The sequence below is a fragment of the Cyprinodon variegatus genome, unplaced genomic scaffold (genome assembly GCF_000732505.1).
Source record: "Cyprinodon variegatus isolate N-32 unplaced genomic scaffold, C_variegatus-1.0 Scaffold475, whole genome shotgun sequence".
Classification (NCBI taxonomy): Eukaryota; Metazoa; Chordata; class Actinopteri; order Cyprinodontiformes; family Cyprinodontidae; genus Cyprinodon; species Cyprinodon variegatus.
Genome location: NW_015150928.1, coordinates 92,821 through 111,359, shown reverse-complemented (window position 1 = coordinate 111,359; position 18,539 = coordinate 92,821). Strand labels below are relative to the sequence as shown.

Here is an 18,539-nt window from a genome sequence, read left to right as displayed (position 1 = left end):
TGTGTGTGGATGGATGGGAGGGGGGATGTGAGCTGAATAATTTGATGTGAGGACACAGAGCTCTGCCTCCATCTGTCACTGGGACTTGATGCAGCCGTAAAGGTCAGAGTTCAAACTTTAGAACCTGGGTTGTGATTAATGGGGAAAAGCGTTTGGGAGCCAACATAGACATTCTTCTCTATCAGTAATAAGAAAGGAACTCACTTCTCAGTGGGTGTTTGGAGCTGCTCTTTACCAGACCTTTGCTAAGACATTTGTCATACCTCGCGCATGTTGGGCTTCAAAACAGAATAGACAGCTTTAGGGCCAGGATTATAGGTTATGATCAGAACTCCAGCTGTCTTTTTGAAGTGTTACCTTTGAAGTAAGATTATTTTTGCTAAACTAATATTATTTATTAATAAATTATCTACTACGACAATTTATACTGGTCTAGAAGTTCAGAAACAATAATAATATGTATAATTTTTTATATTTTTAAACTGTAAGTTCTCTTTGTGTAGTTCCAAAAAGAAATAAAAAAAAAAAAACATTGATTTTTAAGACCTTTATTCGGTTAGAGAAAAAAACAATTAGTCTCTTTTGTCCAAAGCAAACTGTGTTAATTTACATCGTAATCTTTCAAATGCCAAATATTAATATAAGAATAGCGTAAGAAGAGAAAAAAAATGATTTGTCTCCAAAAAAGACAGTTTACACTACTTTCCATTAACTTTTATGGATCCTGTGTCAATCTAAAATGTCACTCTTTACTGTGATTAGTGAAAAATAAATATTTTTCCCTACCTTATCTTCCTGCTTACTGTACATAGTGTTAAAGAACATTTCAAACTTGTTTGTTAGAGTTTCAGTAGCTACAATTTGAAGGTATTGTCTGTAAATGTGGAAAGAATTGGAGACCTGCTAGCTAACTGGAAAAAAAAAAAGTGTTATTGCACAAAAAAGAGGTAGAAAAATCCAGGAATGAACAGCCTGGGAAGTTACGACTTTGGTCATTCAAAAAAAAAAAAAAAAAAAGCAAACAAACAAAAAAAAAATTAATCTTTAAAATTGGAATCAAATATTTGAACCTCTTCTTTTCAGAGGACAGTGACAACAGATATTCTGAACAGATGTTTTCCTTCTTTTTTATCAATCCGGTGAAAACATCAAATTGTTAAATTATAATTAAAGAACAATGTGTTTAATAGAGAAAACTTTGGTGAAGAACAGTGTATCCCCTGATGTGGGACTTTTATCCCAATTCATAACTTCACTGTAGCATGAAGTAACATTATAATCACCAACTAAACACTAAGATTTACACATATAAATATTATTTTCAGACACTGGTACACAGATTTTTCTATTTGATTTTAGACGTCTTTTGATGTCTTCTGTTCAATTCTTTTCCCAGAAGCTCTCTCTCTAGATGAGTGCCTGATACCATATCTTGATTCATCCATTAAGCTGAAATATTTATATTAATTTATGATTAAATCATGTGGCATACTAAGACTTTGAGTTCTCCAGAGAAGCATGAATAAGCTCAAAAGTTGTGTTGAATGAGGATCTTGAGTAGGGTTTTCCTCTTTCTATCTCTGTCTGCCGTGATTTATTTGCTTCAACAGGAGTCATTAGTCCATGGTTCAAGTACTAAGGAGGAAGAGTGATTACTCCGACTTTGTGTGTGTGCCAGATCTTTGGGTTGGTGAATGTGTTTGAATACAGCATGTGTTGGGCTTTTTTTTTTGTAGTTTGTATGGGTCTGGTGCCTCATTTATTCACGAAAGAAAGACTACAACTTCAGAGCTGAACCCATAGACTGCCAGGGGAAGATTTGGACTGAACAACAGATAGGTAATATGGGGTCATTTGCTGCTCCTGGGGGCTTTTAAAAGGCCAGAGTCATAAATATTCAAAACATTGCTCATTATTAAGAACCCTCACTCCTTTGCAGAATACAGATGTAATTTCCTGCAATTTACTTACAGGGAGAGTGTCCACCAATAATGTGCTCATGCTGGAAATCAGCAACTCTCTTCTTTTAAATAATAAGAAATCCAGTGATAATGTCTCTTTGTAAATACATCCTATACTGCCCTACTTTAATTCTGTGAATGAAGATCCTTACTGGACTGTTAAAAAAGCAGGAGGGGCACTTCAACCTGACCTACAAGCCAAGGAAGCAGACTGAGAAAAGAAATCTCTAAAGCTCAAAGTTCTCTTTCAGTGCACCACAGGCAACAGAAGAATTTCAAGGATGAGACAAGTGGGTGAGATCCCGCTGCTGCTGCTGCTGGTCTGGATTCACAGTGATGTATGCAACAGGGGCTGTAGGGCCAGAGATTGCAACCTGTGATATTTATCTGCCCAATTAAGGCCAGCGTATCTCAGAGACGTCTGCAAATGTTTCACCTTCTGGAAATCTGTTTCACAGACTCTGTTGATGAGGGTTGCATTGTATGGTAAACACCACCTCAAGCGCCGACTGTTCTTGGATTCAAATTAAGAAGTGAGAGAACCCACTTTTCAGTTATGGTTTGCGCCTCAGCGCACCAACTGTTTAACAGCACAAAAGCCAAGATCTCACACCACTGACTGATAAAACGACTGAATTTAGATTGTTCACACGCTCAGCCTGACTGTCACATTTTATCACAAGAAGAACCTTCTGCACACACACATAAAAAATATCATCATACATGTATTTACCAACTTAACCTTTAGACACATTTTGACTGGGAGTTTAATATTGACATGTATTCACACTTTAACTAAAGCAAAATATCACAAAAATACATAATATTGGTCTAGTTTGTTATCCTCTAAACTAATTACTTTTAAGCAGATTTGTAAAAAAAAAAAAAAAAAAGTATCCTGACAAATAATGCTTTATTTTGAGAAAAAATACAATCCTTTAAGATCATTAAATAGGTTATCAAGTCTTCTGTCAAATTAGGTTTTCAAAAGTGAATCTTTTTCCTTAAGAGCTTGTCCTTTATTCCATGTCTATGCAGTTCAAACATCAACATTACACTATTAGGACAGGATCAAATCCTAGACAACACAAAACTTTTTAACCACAGTCAAATTTTAAAAAGGTACAGCATTCTTTTTTATATTATTATTCTGCCACTTATCATTTCATAACTACATGAAACTATTGCTATTTAGCTAGTGGTTAAATATCAAAGTGTTTTACAAGGTGTTAATCAGCTACATGTTGTTCCATGTGAGCCTCAGCATCTTCTTTGGCATCTCTATAATTGTGTCTGCCTTTTTTCACAAAAACTTTCAAGAAAATATGAGGTTTAGAGAAAAAAAAAGTGGACCAACATAGATTGGACCAACATAAGTTCCTAATAATGTGCAATAAAAATAAACATTTCCAAAAATTGAAAGAACATGTTTTACCTCATAAGACCACTACAAAGGCCAAAATAGAAGCTGCCAGGTACTTCTCCACTCAAGCTGTATCTATTCCCTCTCTAGAGATAGAGATGTGAGAGCTGAATAGCTGACCTTTGTCCTCACTCATTTTAATTAACCGTAGCTAATATCAGCTATTTCCGTAATGAAGATGCATTAGAAAGCATAAATGCAACCTAACTCATGCACACATTTAGAAAATGCACACATTGTCAGAAGCATGTGCAAACACATCAGTGGATCCCAAATTTGGTAGACCCAAGACAACAGCAGGATACACAAACCCCCTCACATTCACACAAGTGACAATGATTAGCGGCTAAATGTAATGGGACATAATAGTGAATCTGTTTCTGTAAACCCACACATTATGTTTTCCACTATAATACAATTTCACAGCACATTGTTTAAATATTAATCATCAACTCCTCAAATGCTTTTGGTGCACAAGTAATTTACCTCTACTTACATTACAAAAAAACTAATCTTATCCCATTTAACTACAAAAAGCCTGTTTTCTTTTTCATTTTGATACTAACTAATAACACATTTAGGCTACATTCACACAAAGTCCAATAAGCTTTAGTTTGAAAATGAAACTGCTTGAAGAAGTTAAAGCTGTAATAGGCTTTGTACCGTTGTACCTTCGCCATAGTGGTGGGTGGTGCTAGGGGGGAGCATTGGCATGTGTGCTGCAATCTGAAATGGCTCACGAAACTTGGGTCATGATATTAACACAATATTGCAATATCACTATATATTGCGATATTTTACCAAGCTATCAAAATAAAATTAATTGATAAAAAAGCCAGTGCTGTATATGTTTATCCAAATCCATGTTGTTTGGGGTTTGAGTCATTCCACGTCTTCAACTGTGACTGAGTACTACAGAATTGGTGCAGTACCACACTCAAAAAGGGCTACACGGCGCTATCTACTAGAGTGGTGCAGAGGTAGCCAGTTTTAAGAAATGTAGACAGTTTTGTGGCTATTTCAACTCCTAGATTCATTAAACCCAGTTTCATCTTTTGCCACACCCCCACCCCGCTTCCCCTAAAAAAAGAAAGAAAAAAACTCTAGATATCACCCAACTACATAGAAAATGTTCATGTTTTGACCAAAGTAAAAAAACTGTAAAATCCCTGGGATCAATATAATTATTATTTTGCATCCACCTGTAGTAAAGCTCAATCAATGAGGGAAAAAAAATCATTACCAGTTGTCTTCTGCTTATTAGACTGGGAATTTATTACACAGCCCTTTTAGTCATGATGCTCACAAAGAAGACTTTACACTAGAGTGATATTCACATTGATATGTAGGCAATTTAGTGTAAACAAACATGTGAGAGTTCACTGGAGAGTTCAATTTAATTTATTTATATATTTATTTGATAGGGAAAATGCATTTGAATAAACGCACATGACAAACACATGAATGTAAACATGTCAGATTGTAGCCAATGGCTTATTTCCACCCGTTGTCCAATGGGCAGGGGTTAGAGAAAGGTAAACAATTATAAAATGACAAAAAATAAATTGACAGACCCTTATATACAAAAGGGGGTCACTTTATATTAACACCATTAAATTGGCATGACAAAACACTTAACAGTTGTAACAACACCTCAAATAAAACATAGGTAAATATCTCACCATATTTTTGAAAACAAGATTCAACCATAAAAAATCTCATGCAGTAAAGCCAGAATCAAACCCACAACCTTCCAAACCCAGGACTAACACTTCACTCTGCTTCCTTGGTACTTCCCCAGTAGCCTCCTTGTTCCATCTAACATCTTTTTTATACTGTTTTAAGAAACATTAAAGGGACAGCAGGATCCAGTTTAATCTGGATTACAGTGCCCATTGAAGAAACGTCAGGATAAGATTAAGTTTAGATGAAATATGGATAATTTAACATTCAACTTCTGAAGCGTCTTGACTACCAATATGTGTACAGTGTGGTATTGATTTGAAACAGCGTGAAGTACAAGGTATAGCTAAATTCCAATTATGCTTAAACATTATTTTATTGATGCCACTAATTAACATGGGAAATTCTTGGCTGTTAATGCAGGAGAAATGACATTTTGAAGGTTTTTATTAAGTTGATCCATTCAGTGCATTGCTTTAGAGGTAGTTGCAAGCACTGTTGGACTGTTGTGATGAAAAATAACTCTTGATTATTATTGAAAGTGATAGGGAATGTGATTTATTAAATCAGTGAGCCAATACTTCATACTTATTTTCCTCTTTTATGACTCTACATGAGTAGATTCTTTTTCATCATAAAGTATTGATTGTGTGGCTTGAATATAAAACAATAAGGGAGGAAGGGTGTGTTAGCATGAAAGAGGGCATTAAGTGACTTTTTTCATTTTTCAATGGAAAAAGTAAGGTTCTTTGATTTATTAAATGTGTAACAGAAAAACATTTAAATAATGCACTGGGTATACCATGTCCTTTATTTTTATTTTGGACCGTGTGAGGACATTTATACACTATTTGTGGGGGGAAAAAACACCAAATTATAGCGCTTTTATAATGAGACAAGATTTGCGGTCTGACTTAAAATTATGTATTCTGTTATCAACTTCAACACCTGTCTTAAATTAAAAGACAGAATCAATGATAAGGGAATTGAACTCTACATTTTTCTTATTTTTAACAAATCCTCTATCCAAACTGATACAGTCTTTAAATGTGAAAGATAAAGTATGGAGTCAGAAAGGGGTCAAAATGTTTGTAAAGTTATACATTTTAGTTGAAACTAAGGAAATGAAAGTTGAAATAAAAAAAATATAAATTGATATTGAATGTCAAATTTTTACCATATAATCTGAGTTTATTGCAGTTTTAGATTTTATATTTTCAGATTCAAACCCCTTTCTTTTTAGTTTCAAATTCCCTTTAAAGTTGCAGGATTTCTTTTTACACTTTAAATTAGTTTTTTTCACATTCAGATTTTGACCCCAGTCTGACGGGAGTGGGTGGGGAAACGTTATTGACAGCTTGTGAGATGTCCCGTTCCATGTTGCATTCATGGACTATGGGAAATCCAACTACTTGGGCAACACATTCTCTGCAGCATTTATTTGCCTTTTTGGCAAAATCCTGTAAAAAAAGTATTATCTCAAAGACATTTACACTGGAACTGTCACTAATCATCATTCCAGAATGCGTTAATATATATAAAAATAAACAGCCATTGTATAAACCACAAACTTTCCCAAGACCGCAAACTAAATTCTACATCCGTTCACTGAAAGATAGCATCTGCACCGGGTGTCTTGAGCAAAACTTTAATAATGCGAAGAAGATAAAAACCTTTAAAAAATTTTAATAATACTGTTCATCAAACAAACATAGCATCTGCTTCACTTTCCAGCAAATTTGCTTGACCTAAAACATGCAGGTTATCTATTGTTTGTTCTTTAAAAGGAAGTTAAAGGAACTAGATCCAATCAAGCAGGAAATCAAAATGCCATTATTATAGTAACCTGGGTTTCCTTAACACCTCAGCACGGCCACAGGCTGATCGTATTAATGCCACGCATCATTAAAACAGTAATCCATGTCAAAAGAGCCCTGACCAAGTACTTAACGCACAATGCTGTACAGCACTTAAACATATGTTTAGGGTGACATTTCTTTAATTAAAAAATACCTGCTTCCAGCTCTTACATAATATTCTATTTTTACCTGTAAGGCAATCACAGAAATGTTGTATATAGCAGTGTGTGTGAAAACAATAAATGCAAATCATACATTTTCATGAATTTTGTGATAAAACAAAAAATACTCTTTTTAGTAGGACAAGCCCGTAAGCACACAATGTGGAAAACGACTGTGAGAGAACCTTCATTAACACACACAAAGCATCTGCATAATGAAGCATGAGTTTTTATAACGGACATGATTGATGCTAAATTTACTGCATTTACTACATAACTTTAATATCAGGGGCACCTCTGGCAGAAAACAACATAGATCAGAGTTGTAACACACAGGTCAAATTATTTTTCAACTTATTTAAACAAACCTGTCTCAGTTACAGATGGATAGACAGGTAATGCCGAGGCAACGTACTTCAAGCTTTCAAGTAAAATTATGATCAATAGTAGTTTGATAAAAATTTAAAAACCTTGCATGCAAACTACAACAGATGATTTTGGTTTATACAATGCAATATTAATAAGCAGTCGGATAGACAAAGCACAACACTATCCTAATAAAAAAAACACTCAAAACCTTATTAGTATGATTAATCACTCAGTATTTTCCAAACTCAAATCAACACTATTTACATTTTGTGTTGATAAATGTATAAATATGAATTAAATACCTAAAATGATTTAATAATGTGTGGAAAAGGATGAGAATGCCACTTTCTCCGTTTTTTCCTCAGGACAAGATATTCTTGGATGAGAGGTGCTGTGCATATTTAATGCATTATCACATTTTCAATCTTAATTAAGCTGGAGGGAGGAAAAGAATAGAAACTGAGAGGGAAGCCAGTCATGTGATGTATGGAAAGCCTGCTTGGGTTTGATAGCAATCTCTCATTCCTCCGTATCCTGCATCAGATAGAGCCGGGGATAGGCTGTATATAGGTCAGTAAAAGTAGGGATGAGAGTATACGGATGAAGACCAGCAGTACAATATGATGAGGAAAGGGAAAAAGAGGGCTTTGTTTTGGGTCAGATTAGTCTTTATTAAAGACTGCAGGGTCAGTATGACTTTATCTTGATCAGACATGTATCTAAACAACGTTAAAAATGAATAAAATGAAAACATGTTTTTTTTTTTTTTCTGGTGAAGATTATGTAGGAGAATTATGTGTGCACAGCCATATCCAAACTTAGGAGCTGTGAAGAGGATGTCAACCAACAAAATGTTACGTGATGCTGCACGGTAAAATGCTGCACATGGGCCATATTTGACTAAGCTGTAATGCTGATGCAATTTGAATTCTCTATTCAAAGGAATCTGTTGCTGTGACATAAGGTCTCAGTGGGGATAAATGTCACGCGGAGACAAAATTATTCTTAGACATGCCAGAGAGGCAACAGTCAATTCCTCTAATTCAGCAGCAGGTAATTCAGGTGTTGGAAAGGGTGATGCTAACGAGGATTCCTGTTGTGTAAGATCGCTGGAACCGAGAAGCCCCATGGGATGTGATTATAGTAGGAAAAACACAGTCTCTCATATCTCCATGTAAAGCTCATTTTCCCATTTAAAGTTCTTAGTAATATAAGGCAGGGGAACAAAAGATGTTCAAAACATGTACAACAAGTTTGTAATAAAAATCATACATAAGGTTTTGTGAAGTCCTGGACTTTTTATATTGATTTCAAGACATCAGTGATTTTCTAAATGCAAAACAATGAAGCAAAACATTAATTACATTGCAACAGATATAGCCCAGAAAACTGCATGTATGTGTGTTTAAAAATGCACACAAGCGATTCTGACACGTTAATTAATAGTGGGATGGAGTTTCAAGTGGGGTTACACAGAGTTCAACACAGTTTGGTTATAATAATGATACTTGTAAAGTTTCAAGTGTCGCAGTGTTTTTTTTTTCACAGTAAACACTATAGCCATGTACAGCCTGTCAGTCATGTGACTCCCACTTAGCCCATTAACCCTTATCGCAAAAAAAAAAAATGACTAAAGCAAATTTCAGAGTTGCTCTGAATTTTACCATTTCTATCAAGACTTTCTGATGCAATACTTCAAGATGCGCATTACGAAAAGCAACTTATATGACTTAAAAAACATTATTCCAGAACAGGGTAAAAAAGATGCTTTTAATTTAATAAACTGAGGGTGTAAAAAGAAAATAATAACAGTAAAAAGAAAAGAATAATAATACATAAATATGTCTGAAGAATGTTAATCAAATGTAATGAATTTTATATAGACACCAATAATGACTAAATATATGATTTTGAATATATAACACAAAAGTAGCATTTAGAAATAAAGTAGACAATCATATTTAATGCATAATTTGTGTACAAAACAGTTCTTAAATACTTTGTTTTTTAAATTTAATTATCTGGATTGTGAGATTAAACATTTCATTTAGCGGTGTTTTTTGTGAGTATCTCTACTGAATCTTGTTTTATGTGTCTTTTTAAAATGTTCATTATCAAATAATCCATTTTTTTTTTCAGTCATAGATAATTCTTTATATGTTGGTAGTGCACACTATTAAGTAATTGTGCAACCAGTTAAAGAAGTACTTACTTGTTGACTAATCTTTAACAGCATCAGATCAGCATAATCGCTCAGAGGATCAGAGAGTAAAAGATCCCTCCATCCATCTGAAATAGGTTCAGGCCTTGGCAATTTTTTATGTATACCCTAATCTCTACTTCCCATTTTCCAAGATATTTCTCACAGTGCACAATCTAGTGAAGCAAAAAGTGAGAATAAAATCCAATGGTGTGAAATCCTTTTGCCCACAGCAACATTTATTGGATTGTAGTATTAATAGACAGTGTATGCGTGGACCGAAAAACCCAAATTAAAGTACCAGCTCATACTTTTTTCCCCCTATTATTCCAGATGATAAGAAGACGATGCTCCCAGAAGCCTTTGCAACATGACAGAGCTGCTCCCTGTGTTACATCACATATATAAAATAATCCTTGTGTTCTCCATGAGTGGGCTTAAGCATGTTCACGCAAGTGCCACACAGTGACAGGTAATGTTTCACAAACATAAGCAGATCTTGACAAAAGCAAATAAGCAAAGGTTTCTTTAAGCACAGCTCTATGGATATGCATAACAGCACAAATAAGGGGAATTGCAACATTTATAAATTAGAGTGACTGTAAGTGAAATGAAGGACATTTTTTACCACCTCAAGTGCTGTCAGAAAGCTGACCATAGGCATCTATCACTTGGAGTATGCCAGATGTACGGTATCTCACATGCTTCCTGTTTGCAGATTTCACTCCAATATGTGGCTCTGGATTATATTATACCTAACAAATTAGATGCACAAGAAAAATATATAAAACAATATATCTTAAAAGTAGAATCAAATGCAAATAAGATAAATCATCATTTGACTTTAATAATTCTAAACATTTGATAAATAGAGCTTGATGTAACTTTAAAGCATGTGATGTAAGGACTATTTTTACGATTCTAAGAGTGCAGATAAACAGATGAGATTAGATGAGGTAAGACACCTTTATTGTCATTGAACCCAGTTTTGACAACAACATGAGCAAGAAACTCTCCTTAAACTAAAATAAATATGAGTAAAAAAAAAAAAACAAATGAAGAAAAGAAGATACTGCTACTTATAATCAAAGAAGTTAGTCTTTTGGTAATAAAATAGAACATTTTCATCACAGCATTTACAATGTCTAAAAGTCCTTTTACTGAGATGTGAGAGAAAGTATCAAAGTGTCTGGAGTTCCCTGAGTTTGACGGTAACATGTACTCTCAACCAGTTGACTGCTGGTCAGCTGGCTTAAAAAAGCCTGACTACTATTTTTCTATTGTGTACAAGAAACAGTAAAGTAGTAGCTAGTATGAGCTTCTTTACCCATAACCCTGTAAATATAAGAATGGCAAAAATAAGTGTATTATGTGCATTAAGCAACACCCCCCCCTACATGGCAACAAAAACTGTTTAGTTTAATGTATCTCATGATTATAAATCTATGTTGAAATCCAAATGAAACTTTTACCAAAACATTGATTTAACCGTAATATTCAGAATGTTGCAATATTTTAGGAGCAGCTGGGTGTACTTTGGTATTTGTTTCAAATGCGAACAAATAAAGCCCAATTGCACCTTTTCTTTAAACAATTAGTTCAGCAGATCCTGGGACAGCAAACGAGTGGACCTCATAGTTCTAAGGACCTTCTCATGGGGAAGAAATTGGCGTTATTATAACAACTAAAAAAATATAGTCTCCGACAATCCCACTTTTTAGATACAAGATACATTACAAGCTAGATATATACAAGCTATATACAAGATAGTTTACAATCCAGAAACTTTATTCCATTATTCTGGCTCAGTATTTATCGGACATTACCCCACATTGTGACACACTGTTCCACATGTTCCAGCACTCTCCCAGTCTTGGTCAGATGTTTTCCATACTCTGTCCAGGTTCCTCGTAGTTGAAGTAACACCTAGCCATCTCAGGGCTCTTTATGGCACCAGTGGCAATAAGTTGACTTTACCAGCCTCTCAAAGGCAGGTGTTTCTGTTTTGTTCTCTATCAGTGAGGTAGCTGATTCTAATCAGATGGAGGGTTCTTGCTCCTCCAACTAACAAGCAATGTCTTTATGTCTTGCTCAAAACTTGGAAAAATAAGATGATATGTTCAGCACTCTACTAAGAAAAAGAACGTGGGGTCGAGTCCTTGACGCATTTCAAAATAAACAACAATTTTTCAGGTAATTCAATATCAAAATGTGCTCTCCCTTCTGGTCATGGGTAAAAACACATTGTGCAGACCTAAGACCTATTTTGCAGGTACTATTTTTAAGTAAGTCTTTCAAACACACCATATGTTTGACCTAATTGTACCCATGGGTTCATATTTATGTGTATACAGAGGAAAAGAAAAAACAAATAAAAAGACAGTGATTAAAAAATGAAAACAAATATATCATGTAGTGCATATAAAAAAATACCTGAATAAACATAATAAGAATGACATAAGAGTATTATACCAAGAGAATAATAATAGTCACCGATGCCTAGCCACTGGTAGACACCCTGCCATAATAATACCAATTAGAAGAGGTACGTTTGTACCATCCAGCCACCCTGTCGTTTAAGAGTGTAATTTAAAAGTCTGTGCGGTTGTTAAGACTAAAAATAAAAGAGTTTAAAAATTAGCTTTGCAATATAATAAGATGTATCAAAACTAATGTATCATTGGGAAAAAGCAAAGCAAAACTCTTATCTGAGTATTACTTACAAGCATCACAAGCTAAAATGAACCTTTGTGAACATCAGCTGGCATTTGCAAGGCTAACCTTCTGGCAGATCCTAAACACTGGGTCACAACAATCAGGAGCGCAGCCATTGCAAAATATAATATGCAGCTGACAGCTGGCACATTAGTTTGAGTTTGATTGGGACCATATGGGCAGCGGTGAGTAGCTGACATGACCTGAAACACCCCTGGTAGGATTCAAATTACAGAGCGTTCTTCAGAAAGATAACGCTTCCAAATACATGATGGTCCTGTAGTGACCATTACTGCCTGCCAAACAGCTTAATCAGGTTTTATCACAACATTTGGAGGCATGGAGCATCTGTAAGGTCTGAGAGAAGCAAAGCTAAATGGCAAGATGGACTAGACATCAGCACCTTGTGTTAAAAAGGAGTTAAAAGGTTTGTAAGAGCTGGAGCACAATAGTTCACAGTAGAAGACGTTTAAAGTGAATGTGCGACAATATTCTTTAGATACTAAAGGCGAAGAATTTATCAATAACACCTCTCACACTGAGACTTACATGGTTTTGTTCAGTTTAGAACTGAACAAAGCAATGCTATGTTGTAGGGTTGTCAAAACAATCACTATAGTAAATATGTTCCAATACAAGAAAATAATTCATATTGAGAGCCATTTGTGTAAAAAAAAAAAAAACTCTATTATGTTGTTATTCTGAGACAGAGCACACATTTGAATCATGTGCATTTCTTCATTTGTGCTATTTCAGATATTTCTATCTGTTTTAGATCCAGAGATGTCTTCTTTCTACCTGGAGTAATTTTTAGTCATTTTGTGTGTTTGCTCTATTAATATCAATGGCCCTTCTATAAGTAAAAATATAAAAACCATGTGAAATGTTTAGTCACTGTGTGGTGACAATACATAGCCATAGTTAAGTACAACCGGTCAACAGTAATAAAAAATATTTCTGATCAGACCCATCCATCCATCTTCTCTTGCTTATCCTATCAGGGTCATGGTGGGGTTGGTGCCTATCTTCGGCAGTCCGTGTGCAAAAGGTGGGGTACACCCTGGACAGGTTGCCAGTCTGTGCAGGTTGAAACAGACCCTTTTATGCATACCATAAATCCTATAATATTGGCCTGTATTCCATTAGCGGCCGGGTCTCGCTGTCGGCGGAGGTAAATAATGGCCGGACTCGTATACAGGCTATACTTAGAACCAATGATGTTCCTGGGCAGTTCTCAACAACATGTGATAGTAACACACAAGTACCACAGATACAGATTACAGTTATAATCTTTATTCTGTAAGTGGCAAAGAGTTGGGAATGGAATGAGGTCCTTCAGCTAAAAACAAAGTGTAATATGTTGATATGGCTGGAGCCATGGATGTCTCCTAATCTGCTAACGTGTATGATGTAATGATGTTATGATGTGATGATGAGGCAGACTGGAGATGTATAAAATGCTTCTCTAACTGTTTATCGAGGCCCACTTCATAAGATGTGAGCCAAGTTGGTAAGTGCTGCCTTCTGTAACCCTAAGCAACTTCTCTAATCTGAGTAAGATTACAATTTCTATCAAAATCTGTTGTCTCCCAGTTATTTAATGCATATATATTATGAAGTGTTATTTAAAGAGTTTTTCCCAAGTGATCTCTTTAAAAAAAAAAAAAGCTGTAGAGAGAGCTTCAAGGTGTAAATACAGAGCTTTCCTTTAACAAATGGTGTTTCCGCCCAGACCTGAATAAGTTGTATCACTCCAGCAAAGCCACCGGTGGACCAAGCACACAGAGGAGGGGAGATTCCCTTTTAAATCTCTCGAGTACTTTTTAAGGATTTTTTTCCTGGGTTCGGCGAGCTTTGGGTTCTCAGACCGCCAGAAAGAATGCCGCAAAATATTGTGGGTTTTTTTTAGCACTTAATCTACTGAGGTACAATTTGAATTTACATGTCATACCTTGGGCATAAAATACCCAAACATTAAGCTCTCGGGACTTAGATTGTTTTAAATTAAACTTTCTACTGTGAAAATTTGATTCTGTAGTTCAAACAAACAAAGTCTTTCACTAGATCAAATAATATCACAGATTAATTAGATCCATTTGATGAATTTAAAGTTCCTGGGAATGAATAGGGCTGTACTGGGAACACAGGTCGCCTAGTATTGATAAAAGGACAGTAAAACACATGAATGGAAACATAATTTCTTGTGACAGTGCATGCACACTGACTTTTTTAGTATTTATGTTTGATCAATTTAGATTTATAGCAACCCAGTCCTGTTATCCTATAAGAGGCTGCTTGTTCTACTTTACCTGCTGAACAATGTATACCTTTCAATAACACGTAGAAATCCAGGCAAAAAAATAATAATAGAAGCAAAACATGATTATTGATGATCAAATGTTTATTTGCCAGAATATGTGACTGAATCATATTTTTTTAGAAACATTAAAATGTGCTCTTAAAGGTGCTCTTCACTTCATCTACCCTAAATTTTTAAAGCTCAATACCTTATCTCTCTCTCTCTCTGAAGTTTTGCTCCACTTGGGAGTGTGGATCAGCATGTCGCAGCTGTATACAGTGAAGTTACAATAATAATTGAGGTATTAGAGGGCTCCCAGACCAAAAAATACTCAATTACTATTTAGTGAGAATAAAGATAACCCAGATGAATGAGAAAATCACACAAGTGTGAACTTTTTTTACTGTTTGGAAGATGAGGTAATGCAACCATAAACTGATGTCAAATGATAGTAACAACCTAGATTACCCTTACCCTTAAGGCTCACCATCCCACTATCTACCCTAAGCGTATTTGTTTGGCTAAAAGCCCTGACCCAAAGCCCACAGGGACCCCCAATCAAATCCCTGTTAAGCCTGGCAGTGGCAGGTTAAATGTTATTGGCTCTGGCACATACTCGCTCGCCCACTTTTGGTCTGATGTTTCAACAGAGGCCACTAAAGCAGCAAAGTCAGAGCGGCGCTCCAAAGAGCCAACGGGTGAAATTAGAGCTCTGCTTTAGCTTCTGAGGCACTGGTACACCACCAGACCACAACAAGAAACACAGAGAAATATTGTCTGCTTGACTAACTTTTGCTAGAATGCAGAACATGTTTGAAAATGGCTAAATTCTCCATCAAAATTCTACAATTTGCATGATTAAATCAAAACGTGCTTAAATCTAACAGACTTGTACATAACTATATAATACTCATAAAGCAAACATCTGAGATGGTTGCTCAAAAAAGAAAAACCTCTATTGCATCAGCTTGGCCAAAAAAATAAAAACTACTTTTGCCAGGATGGATGGATGGATGGATGGATGGATGGATGGATGGATGGATGGATGGATGGATGGATGGATGGATGGATGGATGGATGGATGGATGATCAGTTAAAACACATGTTTTTCTTATAAAATCACCAGACTTCTTTCTAACTTCATAGCAATCCCTCACATTTGACAATTTTAGTATTTTAGCTTAACGTTCATTTTACTTTAACAAAATATCAACTTTCAACCAAAACTAGCTTTTGCACAAAACAGATCAAACCTACTTTATACTGTAAATAAACATTCCATTGGGTTGTGTGGGATGTGAGGTGCTGTCTGCAGGAATCTGGGCATGTTCCCGCCAGAAACCCTTCATGTTCTTTGAGCCATTCCATGTTGGTTTCAGTGATGTGGCAGAATGCATTGACCTGCTGGGACAGGCCACTGCCATCTGAGTGAGATTGTGCTTGATCTCGTGTCAGTTGTGACTCATTGTATAATCCACACGGATGCCAAGATCAACGAGAACATTTCCATCGAAAAGATGATTAAAGGTTTTCACTTCAACTGTCAGCAGCTTAAAAGTTAGCTGACGGATGCAGGTGGAGCTCAGGATAAGAAGCAACATGAAAAAGTAGGAATGCATTCAGCTTTCTACTTGTTCTCTGCCTTCTATTTGTTTAAAGTACCTCAGAAGAAAGATGACTTGTTTTGCAAATTAGACTCATACCAAATGAGATTAGCAACCTCGCAAGCTTTATTGCTGTACAGGCTTCCATTTAAATGAGGCAATTTCTCACAGATGAAAATACAAAAAAATTAAGATTCACACAAAGCAAGGCAAGCTGCTAGATTAAACAGCTGAGATAGCTTTCATAATGTTGCAACCGAGCAACCAGCTGGACATGTTTACATTACAGAACAGTGACGACACCTCCATAAGATGCAAACTCCAACCATCGTCCTTGGAATAATAGTGTTTCTCTAATATTGTGTTTCTTCGGAGAGTAACTTAAAGTGTTGCTTTAAGTAGATAAAGTTTAACTCCAGCTCCGGAGTAGTGAATCTCTGTCATCCAAATATACAGTGAAAAAACGAAACACCTCATGTTCATGTGCTGTGAAATAAACAGTGGGACCTAAAAAAAGTGTTTCCTTTAGACAGATTGTCAGAAAATCTATAAAAGGAAGAAAAAAAATCAACCTTTTAAAGAGACAGGCCGAGGCTTAAGATTGATTTTCATGGATTTTAGCTTAAAGTGTTCTGAACTGACTCACAAACTCAGTCATAACACTGTTTATAGCATGTCAATGATAGTGCAACACAGGTTTGAAGTCATATGAATCACATCTTTCTGACATGCCTGCTGTGACAAAACCCAGGGAGGCCTGATTAAAGCTGCAGACTGCCTGCAGCCATTTAAATCAACAAGCCTCTCCTCTATATTGTGTAGCCTAAAGGCACGGTGTCAGTTTGCTTTCACTTTCTTAGCTACTGCTCTTCTATTCAACACATAAGGTGTCAGAGTATAAAAGGGACACAGAGCAGGAATAATAAAAAAGAGCTTTTTCTTTAAACATCAAACAAACAAGATTGAAAGACACGCCACACATTTGAATTTCTAAAATGCAGGTCTAGAAGGAAATGCAAGCTTACTGACAGCAGCAGAAAAACACAGTGTCCTACCTTTTACGATGAGGTTGAGGAGCTTCGGCCGTGGGTTGCGTTCGCTCTGAATCGAACACGTGTATTGCCCGTCATCGGTTACGTCCACCTTCTGTATCTGAAGGCTGTACTCATGTTTGTCTCCAACACTGGACACTATGGACACGCGTGGGTCCACGGACCACTTGTCATCCCCTGCAAAAATGATGCTTGAGCGGTTCAGCCAGGCTCCTTTAGAGATCCCATCCAACAGGTAGCACCTAAATTGACAAGAACGATTCAGTTAGATTTCTTTAAAAAAAAAAACAGATTTATTTGACATTTTTTTGTTTGTTTTTTTTACACACAAAATGCAACTATCAATGCTGTGAAAACTATGTCATCCATTTCCAGCACGGCTAGAGTCTGTTTTGCATGGTATTAATCTTATTTCAGCTAACAGTTTGTTTATTAATATCAAAAGTATTAATACCACTTGAACTGTTTTGCATATTTTATATTACAACTTCAACCTATAATATATTTCATTGGGATTTCATTTGAAGAACAGCAAAGAGTAATGCCTTGGATACATCATACATTGTGAAGAATGGTGGTTGCAACATAAAGCTTTGAAGAAGGTTTTCTTTAGATGATGAGATAAAAGATAGAACTAAATACTAGTAAGCCAAGAGAAATCCCCTGTTAGAAGCTACACTGAATCTGGGACTGGAGCAGAGGTACTGCTTTAAGCAGGACAAAAACCCCAAACATACAGCCTGAGCTAAAATGGAATGATCTAGATCAAAGCATATCACCGATGGATTGACCTAGGTCAAGTCCAAACCTAAATCGCAAACAGAATCTGTGGGAAGACTTCAAATTTCTGTTCAAAGGTGTTCTTCGTCCAATCCCACTGAGTTGAGCTGTTTCTCAAAAGATGAGTAACATTTTTTTTCTCTAGAGGGAAACCTGATCCAGATGGACCATAAAATAATAATAAAAATAATAAATAATAAATAATAAAAAAAAAACTGCAAATAAGGTCTGTAGCTGCTGTCTAAAAAAATGTGAATAAGTTTAAATATGTTTTAGAACTCTTAATATTGCAGTCTCTGTCAAATATTTAGGAAATTATCTAATAATCTTACAAAAATAACATTTCACAAACAGACAGTTATGGAGTGTTTATCTTGAATCCATACCTCTCCCTCTCTCTCTCTCTCTCTCTCTCTCTCTCTCTCTCTCTCTC

General features: G+C 35.7%; 1 protein-coding gene across 2 annotated transcripts in view; it reads right to left on the bottom strand.

The window, feature by feature from the left end:
- Positions 1–18,539, bottom strand: part of negr1 (neuronal growth regulator 1) — a 221,910-nt gene that overhangs the window by 130,225 nt on the left and 73,146 nt on the right. For both annotated transcript variants that reach the window (XM_015389834.1, XM_015389835.1), the window contains exon 2: positions 17,330–17,568. In XM_015389834.1, coding sequence (XP_015245320.1) covers positions 17,330–17,568 — 239 coding nt within the window. The remainder of the gene's footprint in view (positions 1–17,329; positions 17,569–18,539) is intronic.